At 48.6% G+C, this 18,777-nt stretch overlaps 7 protein-coding genes across 7 annotated transcripts; 3 read left to right on the top strand and 4 right to left on the bottom strand.

Moving 5' to 3' along the window:
* Window positions 1-1,295: 1,295 nt before the first annotated feature.
* Window positions 1,296-3,411, bottom strand: MGYG_06594 (hypothetical protein; the record flags this gene model as incomplete). The annotated part of the gene is made up of 2 exons (XM_003170560.1): window positions 1,296-3,014; window positions 3,091-3,411. 2 exons carry the CDS (start codon window positions 3,409-3,411, stop codon window positions 1,296-1,298), a joined length of 2,040 nt encoding a protein of 679 aa, XP_003170608.1.
* Window positions 3,412-4,503: 1,092 nt separating this feature from the next.
* On the bottom strand, window positions 4,504-4,839 carry MGYG_06593 (hypothetical protein; the record flags this gene model as incomplete). Its single annotated transcript, XM_003170559.1, has 1 exon — window positions 4,504-4,839. One exon carries the CDS (start codon window positions 4,837-4,839, stop codon window positions 4,504-4,506), a length of 336 nt encoding a protein of 111 aa, XP_003170607.1.
* Window positions 4,840-5,151: 312 nt separating this feature from the next.
* On the top strand, window positions 5,152-7,414 carry MGYG_06592 (C6 zinc finger domain-containing protein; the record flags this gene model as incomplete). Its single annotated transcript, XM_003170558.1, has 3 exons — window positions 5,152-5,499; window positions 5,578-6,078; window positions 6,158-7,414. The coding sequence occupies 3 exons, from the start codon at window positions 5,152-5,154 to the stop codon at window positions 7,412-7,414; spliced, it is 2,106 nt and encodes a 701-aa protein (XP_003170606.1).
* Window positions 7,415-8,295: 881 nt separating this feature from the next.
* On the top strand, window positions 8,296-9,364 carry MGYG_06591 (hypothetical protein; the record flags this gene model as incomplete). Its single annotated transcript, XM_003170557.1, has 3 exons — window positions 8,296-8,505; window positions 8,573-9,285; window positions 9,346-9,364. The coding sequence occupies 3 exons, from the start codon at window positions 8,296-8,298 to the stop codon at window positions 9,362-9,364; spliced, it is 942 nt and encodes a 313-aa protein (XP_003170605.1).
* Window positions 9,365-9,471: 107 nt separating this feature from the next.
* MGYG_06590 (FAD binding domain-containing protein) lies at window positions 9,472-10,807 on the bottom strand (the record flags this gene model as incomplete). Its single annotated transcript, XM_003170556.1, has 2 exons — window positions 9,472-10,193; window positions 10,291-10,807. The coding sequence occupies 2 exons, from the start codon at window positions 10,805-10,807 to the stop codon at window positions 9,472-9,474; spliced, it is 1,239 nt and encodes a 412-aa protein (XP_003170604.1).
* Window positions 10,808-11,297: 490 nt separating this feature from the next.
* On the bottom strand, window positions 11,298-12,608 carry MGYG_06589 (dimethylallyl tryptophan synthase GliD1; the record flags this gene model as incomplete). Its single annotated transcript, XM_003170555.1, has 1 exon — window positions 11,298-12,608. The coding sequence occupies one exon, from the start codon at window positions 12,606-12,608 to the stop codon at window positions 11,298-11,300; it is 1,311 nt and encodes a 436-aa protein (XP_003170603.1).
* A 322-nt stretch (window positions 12,609-12,930) lies between these two features.
* Window positions 12,931-18,510, top strand: MGYG_06588 (conidial yellow pigment biosynthesis polyketide synthase; the record flags this gene model as incomplete). Its single annotated transcript, XM_003170554.1, has 4 exons — window positions 12,931-13,238; window positions 13,303-14,416; window positions 14,477-17,146; window positions 17,209-18,510. The coding sequence occupies 4 exons, from the start codon at window positions 12,931-12,933 to the stop codon at window positions 18,508-18,510; spliced, it is 5,394 nt and encodes a 1,797-aa protein (XP_003170602.1).
* Between the last annotated feature and the right edge of the window lie 267 nt (window positions 18,511-18,777).

Genomic DNA, 18,777 nt, shown 5'->3' with positions numbered 1-18,777 from the left:
GATGCGCAAAGTACTAGTTCCTCGGTAGGACGGCTTTCCGCCAGATAGTGCACTGTAGTTATGCTGGGCAAGGGGGGGAAGAATGAATGAATGTGACGTGGTGGCTATCACATTATTCGCCATGTACAAAAGCACAGAAAATCTGATCTAGCAGGCAAGGACATGGCACAGACGAAATGTGCCGACTGTTTGATGCTCGTACGGGAACGCTGGACATTGCAGCGTTGGAGACACAGGAATCCTGATGGTGTCCAAGGGAGAATTCGCTATCACACTCTTGCGTCACGGTGAGCCAGCCTGGGAGCTGAGGTGGGTGGTACAAGTTGAACGAAGAACTCCTGGACCTAAGAAAAAGCAAAAAACAGGGGAAAAAAGCAAAAAGAAAGCAAATACCAAATAGCCTCCCTCCAAGTTGGCTGATGGCGTACAACGAGATGCAACTTTTCTTCTGGCAGCTTCGTGTGCTGTGCCTTGATCAGCCACGGCGTGAAACATGCGTCAGAGCGGAAAGGAGGGAGAGAAAATTCCATTATTCTCGGGGATGGATGGAGGGATGATTCGTAAAGACTTGGTTACGGTTTGCGGTAAAGAAAATAAGCAGCGAGGAGCAGTTTTTGAGACATTTGATAAACAGAATGAAAACTTGCGAGTCAAGTTATCCCAGCCCGTGCGGAGTACTATGTAGCTAATATTGGTTGCATATCATTATATACTTCGTATGGCAGAGTAAGCAAGGAGGGAGTAACTGATACGCCGTACTCCGTACACGCCTTCCGGTTTGTATCTCTAGGATACGTGGAGGATTCTGTAATGAGGATACCAAAGCCTATCTGGAAGGTCTGTCCTTTGTCCTTGTCCAGCCACCGTCATAGGTCAAGGCCAGCAGAACATGCAGACTTTATATACCTAGCATATTACTCCGTACGCTGTTCTGCCCCTGATGTGTCGCGCGTTGAGATTTTGGGGAGCAAGACATAGCAACCACGTTAGAAGAGATGCGTGACTGCAAGCCACCTCTTCACGAGAACCATGCTGACTGATGGTTAACGAAATTGCTTCTCAAGCGCCTCGGGGAATTTACTAGTGTCAGGGCGGGTGGCCATGGCGTGGGTCGCAGCGGGAAGAGAGATGAAGATCGATAGTCTGAGAAGTCGGCTTTGCCAATAGAAGAATGTCTTATGCTAGCTGAAACGCCAAACGCTGTTAACGGTAGGTATCATCGGGGAAAGGGTCGGCGCCGAGAGAAAAGGAGGCTATCGGCACGCTCCGAGGGGGAAGAGGGTGGCTTGACTGCATCACCATGTCCAGAGTAACCACAAATACCACCCGAGAGACATAACGGCAACCCACTTTGTAGATGACACAAGCTCCTCTCGAAATACCTGAAAAGGACGCAGACTTGCCCGGCTGGAAAGACCCCTCTCCAGAGAGGGTTCCGCTATGGCAGAATAACCGTTATTGTCCATGACGCCCCATCCTGACCGTCGAGATCGTGTGTTATCGCCCGATGGTATCGTTGATGCAACCTGGTCTGCAACTCCACCGTTTCCTTCAGCGGGTCCTCCAACGGTTTGGGCCGCCTTGAAGCCACGAGCTTCATAAGGTAAGGTCGTACTAGCAGCCCTGGTTCGGGTCATGGAATAGGCCCCTCCGATTGAATTGGACGACGTCGTCGACGGTGATGCGGCGGGGAACTCAGTCGAGCGGGGATAGTAGTCATTGATAGGCCGCCGGTAAGCTAAGGGCAATATCGAATCCGTGCTGGTAGTAGACCCCACTTTATGGCGGTAGGAAAGATATATGGAATGTGAAAGGAGAGCCAGGACAGTGAGTGCAAAGGTGTAACCATATACAATGAAAATGGATATTTGGTTAGGGAGCAGACACATCTGGTTTTGCAGAGTTGTCGAGGAGCCAGGGAGACCAAGAGGACTACCTGATTTTGGGTCAATGGGGTTCCACAGCGTCACCAGCTGGACGGCTGGCACTCTGACGCCCATTGCCAGAGACATGCTCTTCACTGTCACCTCCTTTGGAGCTCCGCTAAACTCGGTATGAATAATCTCGCAGTAGTCATGGTCATCGCCCGAATATACTTGCATAACCGGCCCCGCTTTGGTCATGATTTCGTTTGATATCATGGCGGTTAAGACATTCTGGTACTGATACCCCTTGCTGATGGGGATCGCGTTTCTCTCATCTTTGTCTGGCAAAGGATTGGTTGACGATGGAGGCCAATGCTCGCGCAAAGGCCCACATGGGGTGTGTGGTTCCCTATACAGGGGAACATGTGTGAGAAGGATTGTTGGAAGCTGTGTATTTGGATCTGGGGCGGGTGAATCGTTGCCTGCCAACGCAGATAGCTCTTGTCGTAGAGCCTCCTGCTTCAGGGTTTTCATATTGTCGAGAAATTCTTGTGTCTCATTCCATACCTCCGTTTTCGCTCGATTGCCGGTGTTTGACCCCCCTGTCTCTGAATTCTCCTGGTCCTTTGCACTGTACGAGACCGAATCAATTGAGATAATTGTGTGATTCCCCACGATATCAACTCGGTTCGATTCTCCAAAGACAGAACGGAACCTGTGGACAACTGGCATTTGCACACCATTACCAAAGCCGATATCATGGTTCCCCGGTAACCCGGCTACCATCCTCCTTCCACCATGGCTTGACTGGGATCCATGTCCCCCTAACCCCCAGGTATCCAAGAATATTCTTGAAAATCGCTTGTGGTCTTTCATCCAATAGTCATTACCGTAACCCTTGAATCTGGGATCCGGGCTGGAATATCCCTCTGTGCCCCATTCTCTTCCTCCATCAAAGAGATCACCAAGAAAGAATGTACTGTCAGGCTGGAGGTACTTTTGAAGTAGTGAATGGGTCCGGTACAGATACAAGTCTGCATAAAACTCAGTTAATGAGGATAGCGGCCACAGTCGACCAGGATAGGTGTGTGCATCAACAAGTTGCGGATCGGCTATGAAAACAATGTGATGAGGTCTGGCATTTGGGGGCTAGGTAGATGAAGCAGTATGTTAGTATTAACCAGCGCAAAGCAAGAGCAAAATGGACAGCAGGGCGGCTTCTCACCCATTTTTCCCAATGACTCCAATTGCAAGCCTCCAGACTCTCTTTGAATACAGTTCTTTCTCCCCACCAGAGCGTAAGTCCCCACAACAAGACCAGCGCAGTGCGAATAGTAAAGAGTGTCTGAAGAAGAGTCTTAATCACCCCTGTCCGGCCGGTGCGTCTTGTAGTGAAAGTAGATATGTTTCCGAAGAACGCAATGCGAGTTCTAATTCGGTCAGCCCCCCATCGGAAGATCGCAGGTAGCCGCTGAGAGATCTTTTCAAGCGTAGTTGGTTCGGCAAAAGGACTGCGGCTGGAATAGTCACTATGCAATAATGTCATGGCTTGCTGGGTTTTTAGTATGGAACAAAAAGGAGATATCTACAAAATAACGGTGCAATCCATAGGAAGCAAAGAAAAAAGAAAGACAGCAATGACAACAAGCAAACAAACACATAGAGGTATTCTGGAGGCCTGATTATCCTCCGGACGGGTGTGGGTGTTTTCTTCCAAGTCGGCAATCTCCCCTTTGGATGTTTATATGAAATATTTGGGCCGCGCAAACGTCGAGCTTCAGGCCGACACGTGATATTATCGATTAGTCACCATGTCACCATGTTGCCAATAGTCATGTGATATTGCTTATTAATACGCACTACTCTTCGGATTTTTTCGAAAGAAGGCGTTGATGTTGATAGGGAGAAGAACAGATGACGTTTCGATCATTCGATAATTGGGGGGTGGCAGTGCCGGCAAGGTTGTTAGGGTGCGTGGCTGTGGAGACTGAGGTCCGTATAAGACTTGGGAAGAGGTGCGCTGGAGTATGCCTGGAGGAGTTGGACGTTTTACCCGCCCCTTGGACAGAGCTACGAAGAGTACGGACTACTCTATATCCTATCTTATATCAGCTCTTCGAGGCTTTAGATTAGAGGCCTTGGTATTCAGACTTTCTGCTTTTTGAGACTGACATTCATCTCGTGTACGGAGTACGGAGTGCTCCGTATCTCTTGTATTTCTCCATGGCTCCCTTTGCCCCATTCTCTCCCCTTTCATTCGTAGTTGAGGCGTTGATTATTTTTATCCAATTAGCTTGCCCAGCTCGTATTTGACCTGGTATTAAGCTTTTCTCATTACTGGAAAAGACACTCCTGAGCTTGATGGTGGACAGTCAGCGCTTGGGAACCCACCCAGATGATGTGAATCAGGAGCTTGCAGGGCTATCCTGGAGGCCTCAAGCGAGCAGGTTGCATCCCGGGATGTCCGCGACTTCAGCGGAGGGAGCGAGCCGTATATTTTCGAGGGCAATAATAATAACCTCAAGTGATCTGGATCTGCATCCTCCGTACGGAAGAGGGAAATCAAGATCATGCCTAGCAAAAGCATAACGTGCAACGATAGTGCTAAGACTTTGCCACTAAGGCTTGTAGCACATCTTCACGCACATCGACCAGCCAGCATTGATAGAGAGAGGATGGTTGCCAGCAAGAATGGGAAGAATCTCGTATTGGAATCAACGATGAGAGGGAAGAATGTCCTGCTGACGCCCGAACCAGCAAATAAGGCTGGTGCATTTAACACCAAAAGGAGCTCATCCGTGTCAGATTGGCGTTTCTGCCTCTCTTGGCCCTTTCGTTGGCTAACTGGCCGGACCCAGAATGCGCGAGAGCTGAAGCACGAAGATCCAGAGAAACGAGGGTCTGCTAGCTGGAGGTCGGCCGACGAGCTCGGTCTTATACTCTGCTTAGCAGGTGCCTGATAGGCGGCCCACATATCAAACGTCGATTATATTTATCAGCATACTTATATATCTAAGTATAGATATATAGATATATTCCGACAAATATAGAGTTGCCTCTGGGAGGCCGTCTCGTGTTTTCTCGTGTTGCTGAAGGCGAGACCAGGAAATGGGCTCGACACGGAGTAAAACTCGCCTCGGCGGGAGTTCAGCAGCCCGCGTGCTCAATGTATCTGGACAGGTGCTAATCTCGTCTTAGGCTGCTGTGTTTATATAGCTTGGGTTGCCCGATAGCGAAGGCCCAATATTATGAGCACACTTAGCTATCTATTCAGCACTGCACAGATATGGAGAAACGAGGCCAAAAAAGACGCCAGCCAACTGCTCACCTCAGCTGTGAGCTTTGTCGCGAGCGGAAAGTCAAGTGTGACAAGCTTGATCCATGCACGAATTGTGCGTCTGCGGGCGTGGTTTGTATCCCAGTACGACGGCCACGATTACCCCGAGGTGCCCATGTTCAGCGCATGCGAAGGATCTCACCTGAGGACCCCGAAGCCTCGATACAGGTCGATGTTCCTTCTTCTGCAGGTGCAGGTGCAGGCATTGCGGTTGTTGATGACCTCAAGGAACGAATTCGCAGGCTGGAGTCTTTGGTAGACAGCATGCGCTCACCTACTAGTCAGATCTCAAATCTGGTGAGTTTCGAGCAGTAACCTCCATAACACATCAATAAAATATCAGAAGGCTGATGAAGGGATTTTGAAACAAACAAGGATCAGCAATCTCGGGATATCATTGAATTAACTCCAAACGAGCTTGACGATGATAGCTCATCGACACACAACCAGGCAACAATTCACCTGGGTGATGGCAGCTTACGAGTATTGGGGTTAAGCGGACCATCTGGTCTGGACGTTGGATGGACCTCCATCATTAAAGACAAAGATATCTCAATACAACTGTGCCAGGTATATCTTCTAAATGTAGACCCCGTTATCAAAATTCTACATCGGCCGTCAGTCGAAAGATGGATGTTGCAGGGAGAACGATACCTAGGATTCTCTGAACGTCATTCTGCGGTCGACGCTCTGGGCGCAGCCATTTGCTACGCAGCAGCAACCAGTTTAACAGAAACACAGAGCTGGGCTCGTTTCCACGCAACCAAGTCCAGTATTGTTTCTCGCGCGAGGAGAGCATGCGAAGCAGCGTTAGAGAAGAGTAACCTGCTGGTATCTCCCGAGGTTACCACCCTGCAAGCGTTTGTATTATACCTTGTGAGTTTTCTAACACAGAATCATTAGCGCACGGATTTTCACTGAACATAATATTCTAATTTCCATGACAATTATCCAGGTTGCCAGGAGGTCAGAGGATCCAAGTCGTGCTGTATGGACATTGATGGCATTCGCAGTGCGAATCGCTAAAGCCCTTGATCTCCCTGGAGGCGCAGACGAGACCTTCTTTAGCCAACAGATGCGGAAGCGGCTTTGGCTCACGATCTGCTTACTGGATTTTCAGACCTCCTTAAGTCGGCCTTCTGAGCCTCTAATAAGTGTAGCTGAGGCTACATCATCCTTCGCTCCGCCTAAGCATATCAATGATTCTGATTTTGGCCCAAAAAGTTCTCACGATATCTCTGACCGGGAAGGGCTGACAGATACCACCTTTTCCATGGTGTCCTATCATGTCCAAGCTGCAGGCCGGCTCCTCAATTTCGAGTCATCGAGTACTGACAAAGAAATCCTGCAGCAACACGTTCAGCAGTTTGAGCAGAAGACACTCCGCCTTTTATTTTATTGCGATCCTGAATCCACACCGTATGCCTGGTTTACATGGCATCGAATCCAGTGCTTCGTCACTGGAGCAAGGCTTTCTGCTATCCGTCCGCTTCGGCATCAACACAGGGGAAGCACTGGCCACCTGATGCCATCACTAGACACAAACGGAAGCGCAAGCACTCTTTCCTTGGCATTGAATATTCTCGAGAAAGTGCAGCTCGTGCACACTGATCCACGTGGAGAAGGATTCCGCTGGTTTGTTACGGTTCCGTGGCAGCCACTTGCCGTTGCTATATCAGAATGTTACGTCTGCCAAGATAAAACTTTGATACAGCGCGCGTTGCCCATTGTGGAAGCGGCTTTTCAACAACACAAGGCTGCTGTATCAGGGACTAGTAAGGCAATCAGCACAACGTTGGAGAGACTCATGTGTCATGTTAGAGAAAAGCTATCGCCAACCTTGTGTACGAGCATCAGCTTAACCGCAAGCCCGGCCTTCGAGATTGCAAACATACCAAGCACATTGTCCGTGCCGCACACGCCTCCTTCGCGGTCTAGTATCACATCGAATGGGGATTTATTAAGTAACTGGCCCTGGCCAGCGCCAGACCTTCCGCATAATGGACCAGATATAGCTTCAGCGACTGAGGCGGCTCCGATTTCGACGTCACTGCAGAAGCTGGACCCGTTATTGCTTTCACTCGATAGCCAGCTTGTGATTGCTGGACAAGAGCCTTTAATGGAAAATGATCAGTCATGGGCAGCATGGGAAGAGGTGATAGCAGGCTTACATGACGGTGAAACTACCAGACCTAACATGTTTCTTTCCTGATGAACTCAAATATTACTATCAACGCACGCCCTGGGATCTAGGGAGTCAAAGTGGAAAATAGAAAAGGAAGAAAGACAAAAAGAGAATCAGCCCAAGAAAAGCTAGAGATTTTTAGTAAATGGCCTATGAGACATTAGAGTTGATATAGCGGCCTCGGAATGTACTTATATTATCTTAAAAATTCTGGTTCCGACGTTAGTACCGTTTCAACTTATACCCAAATCTGAACTGAAGGTGACTCGTTAAAAAGTTATTGAGTGCTAATGAATAAATATGTAAGGACTCAACAATCCACCTTTTTGTGCGTCGAAGTTTTAGTTACATGTTAATAACTTGTAGACTGCTCAAAAGGCCACAAAAGTATCACACTGCCCGTTTTGGTTAGTCTCGTAATCCCATGCAACCACGTTTTAGCTTCTTTTAACAAAGCTTGTTAAAGCTTGGCGTTAACTTCACTAAATTCCGAACTGGCGGTCGTATGTTGCTATATATAGAGTGGAACAAGAGGTAAAAGCCGAAGAGTTTCAAGCTCATATATACCTATGTACCATTCCACCCCATGTTACTTACCCATAAGAATTCGATATAGCTGGGCCTGCTATACAGTAAAACGTAATCGGCATTATCTTTCCCGTGGGCGTTAAAAAACTATATATATTCTTGGATGACGTATTGTTATAAAAGGCGATTCTCGTATTGACTCGGCTTTTGGCCGATGCATAACTCTCGGCTTTTGGCGTTGTTCAATACCCAAAAAACCGATCATTTTCAAATGATCCAGTCCTAAAATTCTTTATTGAAGTTTCCCTGCAACCGAGTGACAGATTCATTCCATCATTTACCTCCCTCGAAATATGGATCAATCATTGAGCGGCGGAGCCATGGGTGGTCGCCTGCCATTCAACCAATCTTTCTGGGAGGAGTTTCTCATGGGCCGTGAAGGTAGTCTGCCTAATCTGCCGGAAATATCCCATGTCAGCAAACGTGTTGTGCGTATACTCGGCGGAAACCCAGGTAGCATGCACCTCCAAGGCACAAATACCTATCTAGTTGGAACAGGCAGATCCCGCATCCTCATCGATACGGCACAGGTATGTAAACCATTCTACTTTTCTACGAACCCAGATAATTATCAGCTAGCTGATCTATAGCGAAAAGGGCCTCCCCGCCTGGATACATCGCATCTCCTCATTTCTTTTTACTCATAATATCGAGCTTTCTTACGTTCTTCTTACTCACTGGCATGGTGACCACACCGGTGGTGTCCCGGATTTGATTGCACATAACCCTTTACTCACGAACAAAATATATAAGAACAATCCGGATGCCGGCCAAAATACTATAACGGATGGGCAAATTTTCTCTGTGAATGGCGCGACGGTGCGTGCAGTTTTTACTCCTGGGCATTCGGTGGATCATATGTGCTTCGTGTTGGAGGAAGAAAACGCCCTTTTCACAGGGGATAATGTCCTAGGTCACGGATTCAGCGTTGCTCAAGATTTGGGGTGTTATATGGATAGCCTAAGGAATATGTCTGCATTAGCCTGCGGCCTCGGATATCCAGCGCATGGGGCAATTATTGAGAATCTACCGGGAAAGTTGGATGAATACATACAGCATAGGGAAGGGCGTGAGCGTATGATGCTATCTACGCTGACAAAAGAATTGGTCCAAGGCCAAGAACGACGGGGAGAAGGGACTAAAGGTGGGTTGACATTGAATGAAATTGTGATATCGATTTATGGACGACTACCGCAGGAGGTGATTGAGAAGGCCCTGGCGCCATCTTTACTACAGGTGCTGTGGAAATTGACTGAAGATCGAAGAGTGGGGTTTAAACCTGGGGATCCGCTGAAGCGACAGTGGTTTGCGTTAGAACAAAAAAAGCGAAGTAGGATGCGCGGGTGTCCTAGTTAACTAACTCAATCTAGATTGATCTCAGTTGAGTAGGGCTGGGATCTTTAGAACAATTTCATCTACTTGTGGTAGGCTCTACAATGCAAGGCAGAGGATATTCACAATATGTCAGTAAATGATGCGATTATATTATCGACGCGCTATGTTGTTCTTCTTTTCTTCTCTGCAATCTCTCTCCAGTCTGCCGCTGGTCGATGGAGTAGGAAGAAGCGCTGGGTTGACCTCCGAACAGCCTCCTGTGATCGTTTCCAGGCGCTAGAATAATAGCTAGCCACAGCCTTGCTCCAATAATCCTTTTCAGTACTAGCCATAGCCGTTACTATAGCATTAGATAGTTCGACACCGTCAAGGAGCGCATGGTTCCCTCCTTCGCCGCCAAAAATAGGCATCGCGTGCCACGAATCACCCACAAAGACAATACCTTTCTCACCAGCGCTCCGGGCATCATCTTGTGTCATATACACGCACCTAGTAGTCCAATGAAATACACGGTGGCTTTTGAGGGACTCTGGGTTCAAGAAGTGCTTCCAAGGTCCCGCTAAATCAAGTGCTCCCAACTCTTCGACAAGAGCTAGGGGAATCTTCTTTGCTTCCTCGGAGGGGAGATTGGGGCGATACAGCAAATCATTTCCTTCCTTAACAGTCCGTGAGTACGACCAGTCGAGATGGACATGAGACTTGCTCATATTGCAGATTGAGAGCGGGGTGTTAAACCGGTCGCCAACACCAACAAGAATATTGGAGTGCCCACTATAAGGTCTAATGAGCTCATCAAATTTGGTGCGGGAGAGCTGGAACTCGCCATGATAGTGGATTAAGGGTATCGTCTCGGGGACCACGCTGGGAAGAACCTGGGAGCGGACTGCCCACGGTCAGTGTATATTATTAATATCGTTATACAGTCGCCACCAGGAACCAACCACACAGCACATCACTTGGTGTTAAATAGGATCACATACCAGTAGAATTCACGCCGTCAGCGGCAATAATCAAAGACCCGTTGTACTTGGCTTTGTTTTCAAAAACAGCCGTGATGTTACCTGCTTTCCCCTCGACCCTTTGCAGTTTATGTCCGTATCGCACATCGAGCTCTTCATCTCCGCAATCTGCGATCCATTGGCGTAATGCATTACGGTTCGCACGCACAACTGTCTGCTTCGTTGTTGTGAGCTCTGGTGCGACTAATAACTCCCCAGTTCGGTTGTCCCTCAGCGCCTGGTCAATCCAACCGGTACCACCAATTACCCGGTCTGGTGCGACACCTTTGATCAGGCTACTCAGAGGGAGATCGCCCAGAGCAGACAGGAGAGTCGAGTATCCAAATTCTTGAAGGCTAATAGCAAATCCTTGACTGCGGTCTGGTGTTGATGCCTCAAAGACAATATTGGGAATGCCATTGTTTGTGAGGAGGCGGGAAGTTGTGAGGCCAGCGATGCCAGCTCCGATGATCAGAACTGTTCTCTGTTGCTTCGCCATGTTGAGCGCACTCTGAAATAATTTTTTCCTCTCTTTTTCGAGTGACAGTCATACCTTGACATGGCAATAATATGAGTATGCGTTTCTAAGTGATTCAACTCGAGGGGTCTAAAATCCGAGATAGGCGGAAGACTGGGAAATACATGCACGCTTCCGGGGTTTAGAAACGGCTTTTATGGGATTTGTGGAAACTACTCAATACGAGAGTGCGCTGATAAGGACATAAGCTTCTGGCCTCCCTCTTGTGCAGCATCCACTACCTTGTTTATTTGCTGCTCGTTGGTTGCTTAAGCCAAGGAACGGCTAATTTCTAAAAATAGAAAATGAAAACCTAACGAGACTCAACTTAATTTTGCTTAGTAATAATGCTTACTTCAACGTCGAAGAGTAGCGAGTCTTATTTGCCTTGACAATAAAAAGAAGATAAATGAATGTAAACTTTCATACTATCAGAGTTATACACCAAATAAACTTGAAAAAGACAATGCATCTACTCAAACGCACTCCGTCGCTGCCCATTAAGTTGCACTTCATGAGCGAAATAACGCTTATACACCTGTGGGTTAAAGTAAGAGGTGATATCTAGCTCGTTCTTCTTGACAGCTACCGAGTAGAACGCGAGAGCACCTTTCTGAGTTTCCAGCTCTTCAACCGGGGTGATATCCTGCAAGACGTTTAAGTACGCTTGTGGATTTTGCCCGCTACCATGATGCTCCAAATGGCGAACCACTGCCTTGGCTGCTGCGAGGTCACTTACAGGGCTGGTGCTCACATCGATGTATGCCTTGACATCTGGTAGTGCAAGCCGTGGCTGGATATCAAAATAGAAGGGAACGACGATGGGATTTTTGCTACCATCCGGTTTTGTCTGAGCCGGCAGCTGTTCAGACGAGGGGAGCTCTGCCGGAGCGCCCTTGAGCTCATACCAGAGTGTCTGAAGTTGGCTAAGGAGCTCTTTTGAGATTGGCCGCCGGCCTCCCAGAGTCATTATGGCGGAGATGTGGTCGAATGAAGTGTTGCGAGTGATAACATAAATTTTCACGCGCGTATCCTGGAGTTTGCAGCAATCAATTCCGGTGGTGCCCGTCAGAGTAAGTTGGCTTCCTTGTGGATCACTTGTCATAAAGTCACGGACAAGGTTGAGGCTGTCCAGGCAGACGTCCTCACCATAAGCATCGCGCATAGCTTGGGGGAGAATTGTGGTGAGGAGCTGGCTGGTTTGTGACGGGACTCGAGGATACATGTATGCCTTAATATCGATGGTACGAGAGTCTGGAGACATTTCTGCTCCAACAAGTAACGAAGCCCCGGCGAGCTTTTCCATGTCTGCCTTTTCGATAATACGCGGCCGGTAATGAGGCGCAAACGTCCAGAACAGCTCCAGGTCGACATTTGGCAGTGTCATGGCATAGTCTTGTAAGAGCGCTTTAGTTGCCACCTCGTTGAGTCGATCGGCCGGAGTGTTCGTCAGAGTTCCAAGGGGCTCGATAAAATTGCGAATATGGGGCTTTCTATCGGCAGTGCCAAATCGCCAACTGTAGTTGATCGGGCAGCCATCTGCGGCTCCTCCGCCCACACGGCTTTTATACCAGGGTATGTCGGAGTGTGGTCGAGGGCCCAGGCAAGGAACGACCTTGAAGCGATGGAAGAGGAGACATTCAACCTGGCGGTCTTCAGGGTAGCCTGCCTCATGCATCATGCGAGCCATATGCTGGCCAGTCAATCTCCACCAGAACTGCTCATCCTCGTTGGTGAGCGGGAGGAAACGAGAGACAGAGTCAAAGATAGGTAGGGAAGCCATGGTGATGTTAATCGACAATCAGAGGTTATTTTCCGGAATGAACAATTCTGACTCTGTTCGTCATGAGTATTATTAGTCCTTTATATCAGAATATGAAGCGTTGCTCGGCTTTTACACCGACACAGCTTCCGTCGGTCTTTGCGCACAGGCAACCCAATTTCTGCCTTCGGATTTTGGAATATTCGGCTTTTATGCCTATGTTTATTCCTGAATCTTTTAGTATCTACATCTACTTGGCCATTTCCATGGCTTTTTTAAAAGGTTCCACGGCATTGCTATATTTCAAACAGCAAGAACAATCATCACTATCGACAACGACATCATGGATTCAGCTTTACAGCGGGTAATTTTCTTCGGAAACGAGTTTCCCAGTGATGACTTGAAAGATCTCTTCCGCCGTCTGTATCAACATAGCAAAGACAGGCGATTCAGGTTACTGTCCGCATTCTTAGAGGAATCGACAACTGTTCTGAAAGATGAGATAGCGAAGCTCCCATGGCCCCTGAAGGAGTTGGTACCTCCTTTTAACTCTGTTCTGGATCTCGCCGACGTCGACTTTCGTCAAGGGCCTCTTGGAGCTGCCATGGAGAGCTCCATGCTAACCATTTTAGAACTGGGCATGTTTATTGGGTATGTCTGTGTCCATCAGTTATCTTCGTCGGTTTGTCATGTTAATCAACCTTGTATAAAATAGACATTATCAAGCTGAGGATGTAGAGTGGGACCTGATCCCAGAGAGAACTCTGCTCGCTGGCCTTAGCATTGGTATCCTGGCCGCCGCCGCTGTTGCTTTATCTAGCAGTTTAGCGGACGTTTCTAAGAATGGCGCAGAAGCTGTTCGAGTTTCTTTCCGGCTAGGTATCTACGTTGCCGATATCTCATCAAAACTGGAAACACCGCAATCAGACGGTACTCTCAAAAGCTGGGCTCACGTCGTCACGGAGATGACACAGGCGAGCGTCCAAGATGAGCTCAATCAGTTCAACACAGACACGCATAGCCCAGAACTGACCAAGGTCTTCATCAGTGCTGCAGACAAGACATCAGTTAGTGTGAGCGGGCCGCCATCCCGAGTCAAGGCAGCTTTCCAGCATTCTCCTATTTTGCGTTACTCCAAGTCGCTCCCGTTGCCAGTGTATGATGGCCTTTGCCACGCATCGCATCTATATACACGGAGCGATATAGATGCCATAATCAATTGCGCTGAGAGTGTCATTAAGCCCGACCGCTCTGTACGGTTGGCCTTACTTTCCTCTCAGACTGGCAAACCATTCGTTGCTAAAGCAGCAAGCGAGCTCTTCCTTGAAATTGGAACTGAGTTACTGACTGGTACTATCTATCTTGACAATGTTACTGCAGGCATTATAGAGCACTTTAAGCTCCAGTCAGAAGCAGCGACGAAATGCCGGATTGACTCTTTCCGTACTTCACTGGTTCTTCGTGGTATCCACTCCGCTGTGGAAGCCCATTTTGCCGAGGAGCAGCAACAATTCATCCGCTGCGACCTAGTGTGTTGGGTTCATAAGGACTTCGGGCCCCGTCAACCTCGCTCGCACGCCTCTTCGAAACTTGCCATTGTGGGTATGGCATGTCGACTGCCCGGGGGTGCTAATGATCTTGATCTTTTTTGGAAACTGCTGGAAGATGGCCGAGATACCCTTACGACAGTTCCTGTGGATCGCTTTGACCTAAACACTCATTATGATCCCACGGGGAAAACAGAAAATGCAACACAGACTCCATATGGCAACTTTATCGACCGTCCGGGCTATTTTGATGCAGGTTTCTTCAATATGTCACCAAGAGAGGTAGGATAATGCTACCCTTCTCATTGGTCACCCTCATTTCATTAAGACTGACCAAACCAGGCCGAGCAAACGGACCCCATGCAGAGACTTGCTCTTGTCACAGCATACGAAGCCATGGAAATGGCGGGTGTTGTTCCTGGCCGTACCCCTTCCACACACCCTAGCCGCATCGGCACATTCTACGGCCAGGCCAGTGATGACTGGAGAGAACTAAATGCATCACAAAATATCAGCACATACGCAGTTCCCGGTGGCGAACGTGCGTTTGCTAACGGGCGAATTAATTACTTCTTTAAGTTCTCTGGCCCGTCATTTAACCTTGACACAGCGTGTTCGAGTGGGCTTGCTGCTGTGCAGGCTGCTTGCTCTGCGTTGTGGGCCGGCGAGATTGATACTGCCATTGCTGGCGGCCTTAATGTCATAACAGATCCGGATAACTACTGCGGCCTTGGAAATGCCCACTTTCTTTCTAAGACGGGACAATGCAAGGTCTGGGACAAGGATGCAGACGGGTATTGCCGAGCTGACGGTATTGGTTCAGTTGTTATCAAACGACTCGAGGATGCTGAGGCTGATAATGATAATATCCTGGCTGTTGTCCTCGGTGCTTGTACAAATCACTCAGCAGAGGCTATCTCAATTACCCACCCGCACGCCGGAGCCCAAAAAGCTAATTATCGACAAGTGTTACACCAAGCTGGCGTTAATCCGATTGATGTTAGCTACATCGAGCTCCATGGTACAGGAACTCAGGCTGGGGATGCAGTTGAGTCTGAATCGGTGTCGGATATCTTTGCACCAGTGACACCTCGTCGTCGACCTGACCAGCGTCTCCATTTAGGGGCAGTGAAAAGTAACATCGGACATGGTGAAGCTGCAGCTGGTATTGCATCTCTACTGAAGGCTCTCCTTGTGTACCAGAAGAATATGATTCCCATGCATATTGGTATAAAAAGTGAGATCAATCCGACCATCCCTAAGGATCTTGAACGCCGGAACGTTGGGCTTGCTATGCAGAACACACCGTGGCCACGTGTAGAGGGTAAGAAGCGTCTTGCAGTGGTTAATTCATTCGGAGCACACGGAGGAAACACCACGTTGCTGCTGGAAGATGCGCCAGAAATGGTAAAGGCCCAGAACCCAGAGGACCGTATCACTCATTCGGTGCTTTTATCTGCGAAGAGCAAAAAATCGCTGCAAGCTAACATGGAAAGCCTTTTATCATACTTGGACCAACATCCGGAAACGAACCTAGCGGACCTGGCCTACACTACGTCTTCTCGTCGAATGCATCACAATATGCGTTTTGGTACGGCTGTTTCATGTATCCCAGCACTTCAGAAGGCCTTGCGATCTCAGCTTGACAACACTAATTTTGCTTCCGAAGTACGCCCTATTCCGAACGAGGCTCCTTCGGTTGTACTCGCTTTTACTGGCCAGGGCGCCTACTACAGTGGCATGGGTAGGGAACTTTTCTCTGAGTTTCCATATTTCCGTTCGCAGGTGCAGCAACTTGACCAACTGGCGCAACGGTTGGGCTTCCCATCTGTTGTGCCCGTAATTGATGGTAGCATCGAAGATAGTTCGAAATCGACGATTCTAACGCAACTAAGTGTCGTGATACTTGAAATTGCTTTGGCACGGTTCTGGTCCTTGCTAGGTGTGAGTATTAGTGCTGTTATCGGACACAGTCTCGGGGAATACGCCGCTCTTGCGGTTGCTGGCGTGATATCCGCTGCTGATGCCATCTACCTCGTCGGTCGACGGGCACGGCTGGTTGAGGAACGATGCACTCTAGGTAGCCACTCGATGCTCTCAGTTCGAGCATCAGAAGACGCTATTCAGCAAATGCTTGCTAGCGGACCTGACACTGCTGCAATTGAATACGAGGTTTCGTGCTGCAATACTAACCAGGACACAGTTATTGGAGGCCTTAAGGATGAAATTAACGATATCCGCAAGGCACTTGAAGCGAAGAGCATCAAATGTACACTCCTAGATGTCCCATATGCATTCCATACAGCACAAATGGACCCAATCCTGGATGATCTGGAGGCATTTGCAGCACATGTCCCATTCAATGCCCCAAGTATTCCAGTGCTATCACCTCTACTGGCCACCGCCATCTTTGACGTGAAGTCCCTTAACGCAAACTATTTACGTCGTGCTGCTAGGGAAACTGTTGATTTTGCGGCGGCCATTGAAGCTGCCCAAGATATGGGCCTTGTAGACTCCAAAACTGTCTGGATCGATGTTGGTCCTCATCCAATATGCGCAGGACTTGTGCGTGGTATGATCCCTTCAGTCTCGGTCGTCTCTTCCTGCCGACGGAATGAGGACAGCATAGCAACCATATGCAAGAGCCTTGTGACCCTCCATCTCGCAGGCCTAACGCCTTGCTGGGCGGAATTCTTTAAACCGCGTGAGTGCGAATACTCATTGTTACATCTGCCAAAGTACCGATGGAATGAAACCAATTACTGGATTCCGTACATTGGGACATGGACATTGGACAAGGCTCACCTCAAGCATGGGACAAAGCCAATGACACCGTTCTCGCTTTCTATGTCACGACCATCGGCGCTGCGAACGTCCTTAATCCACCAGATCACAGCGGAAACTATCGAGTCCACCACTGCCACACTCCATACGATATCCGACATGCAGCACCCTGACTTCCTTGAAGCTATACAAGGGCATACAATGAACAAATGTGGAGTCGCAACATCCGTAAGTCTGAGCCTTCATCATCTAATACCTGATACAAACCCTCAGCTAATTTAATTTTATAGTCTATTTGGTCCGACATGGCTTTTACTGTGGGCGAATATCTCTATCGTTTACTGATGCCTAATGTTAAGGATGTTCACATGAATCTCACTGATGTGGAAGTCTTGCATGCACAAGTCGCTAGCAAGACCAGGGGGAGCATTCAGCCTCTGGTGTTGCAAGCACACCTTGACCTGTCTACCAATTCCATGTGCCTCTCTTGGTTCAACGCTGACGGGGAGACTGGCGAGTGCGCAGCCGAGTCTTTCGCAACAGCGACGGTTCGCTTCGAGGACCCAGCTGCATGGAAGAAAGAATGGGCCAGGTTGGCACATTTAGTCCGAGGACGCATCGAAGCATTAGAGCAACGAGCAGTTGAAGGTAAAGCCAGTCGACTGTCTAAACCCCTGGCCTATGCTCTTTTCAAGAACGTAGTCGATTATGCAGATCGATACCGTGGCATGGATTCGGTTGTGCTGGATGAACTTGAGGCAATGGCTGAAGTGACACTCGTCCCAGAACGTCACGGCACTTGGCATACGCCGCCACATTGGATTGATAGTGTTTCCCACCTGGCAGGCCTGGTTATGAACGGTAGCGATGCATCCAACACCCGAGACTATTTCTTTGTGACACCGGGATGCGACAGCTTCCGGTTGCTGAACAAGCTAGAACCCGGTGCCCAATATCGCAGTTACGTCCGGATGTTCCCTCTGCTAGAGGACCCAAATATGCACGGCGGTGATGTTTACATACTCCAGGGAGAAGAAATTGTGGGTATGGTAGGCATGATTCGCTTCCGCCGCGTCCCTCGGCTGCTGATGGATCGATTCTTCTCGCCTCCCACCACAACCTCAGTTGTTGGACCCGCACCGCCAGTTGTGTCTGCAGCCACGAAGACCCATGGTATCACCCAGAGTGTTCCTGAGATCTCAGCCCCTTCACCATCCATCGTTGTCTCTGACTCAACTGCAAACAATACCCTAACCGACAAGCTTCCGGTCCCAGTGCCGCGCTTGGCATCATCCTCTGAGAGCTCAACGCCCAAAGAGTCTCCTATCGCGACACCCCCTGAATCAGAGAGTGCTGAGCCCCTGGGCAACACAGTATCACAGTGTCTACGACTGATGGCCCGCGAGACAGGACTAGAAGTAGAAGCGCTAACTGGAGACGCCAGCTTTGTGCAGCTGGGTGTCGACTCACTTATGTCCCTGGTATTATCAGAGAAATTCCGCGCTGAACTAGGAGTGGAGATTAAGAGCTCGCTCTTCCTTGAATGTCCAACAATTGGAGAGATGACAGCTTGGATAGAGGAATACTGTTAATTAGAGTAGGTAAATACCCCAGGGAGTCAATAGATGTACTTAAGTATACCATTCCTTCAATGCTTTCGTTTGCCCAATCTCTGCAATATCCACTAATCACGTATCGAAAAAGACATAAGACCATTGTCAAAACCTATACGCTGTCTGTTTTATGCTTCAAATCGAACAACGGCAACCTCCTTATACAAAGATTCTACAATGCTAGCATTTTTGAGGATTGAGTGCTCCTAAGGTATTCTTCTGCGAGCTATGCTTCCACAAGGCGTG

This window comes from Nannizzia gypsea, genomic scaffold (assembly GCF_000150975.2).
Source record: "Nannizzia gypsea CBS 118893 supercont1.6 genomic scaffold, whole genome shotgun sequence".
Lineage (NCBI taxonomy): Eukaryota > Fungi > Ascomycota > Eurotiomycetes > Onygenales > Arthrodermataceae > Nannizzia > Nannizzia gypsea.
Note: the sequence above shows the minus strand (reverse complement) of the source record. Positions and strands in the feature narration are given on the sequence as shown.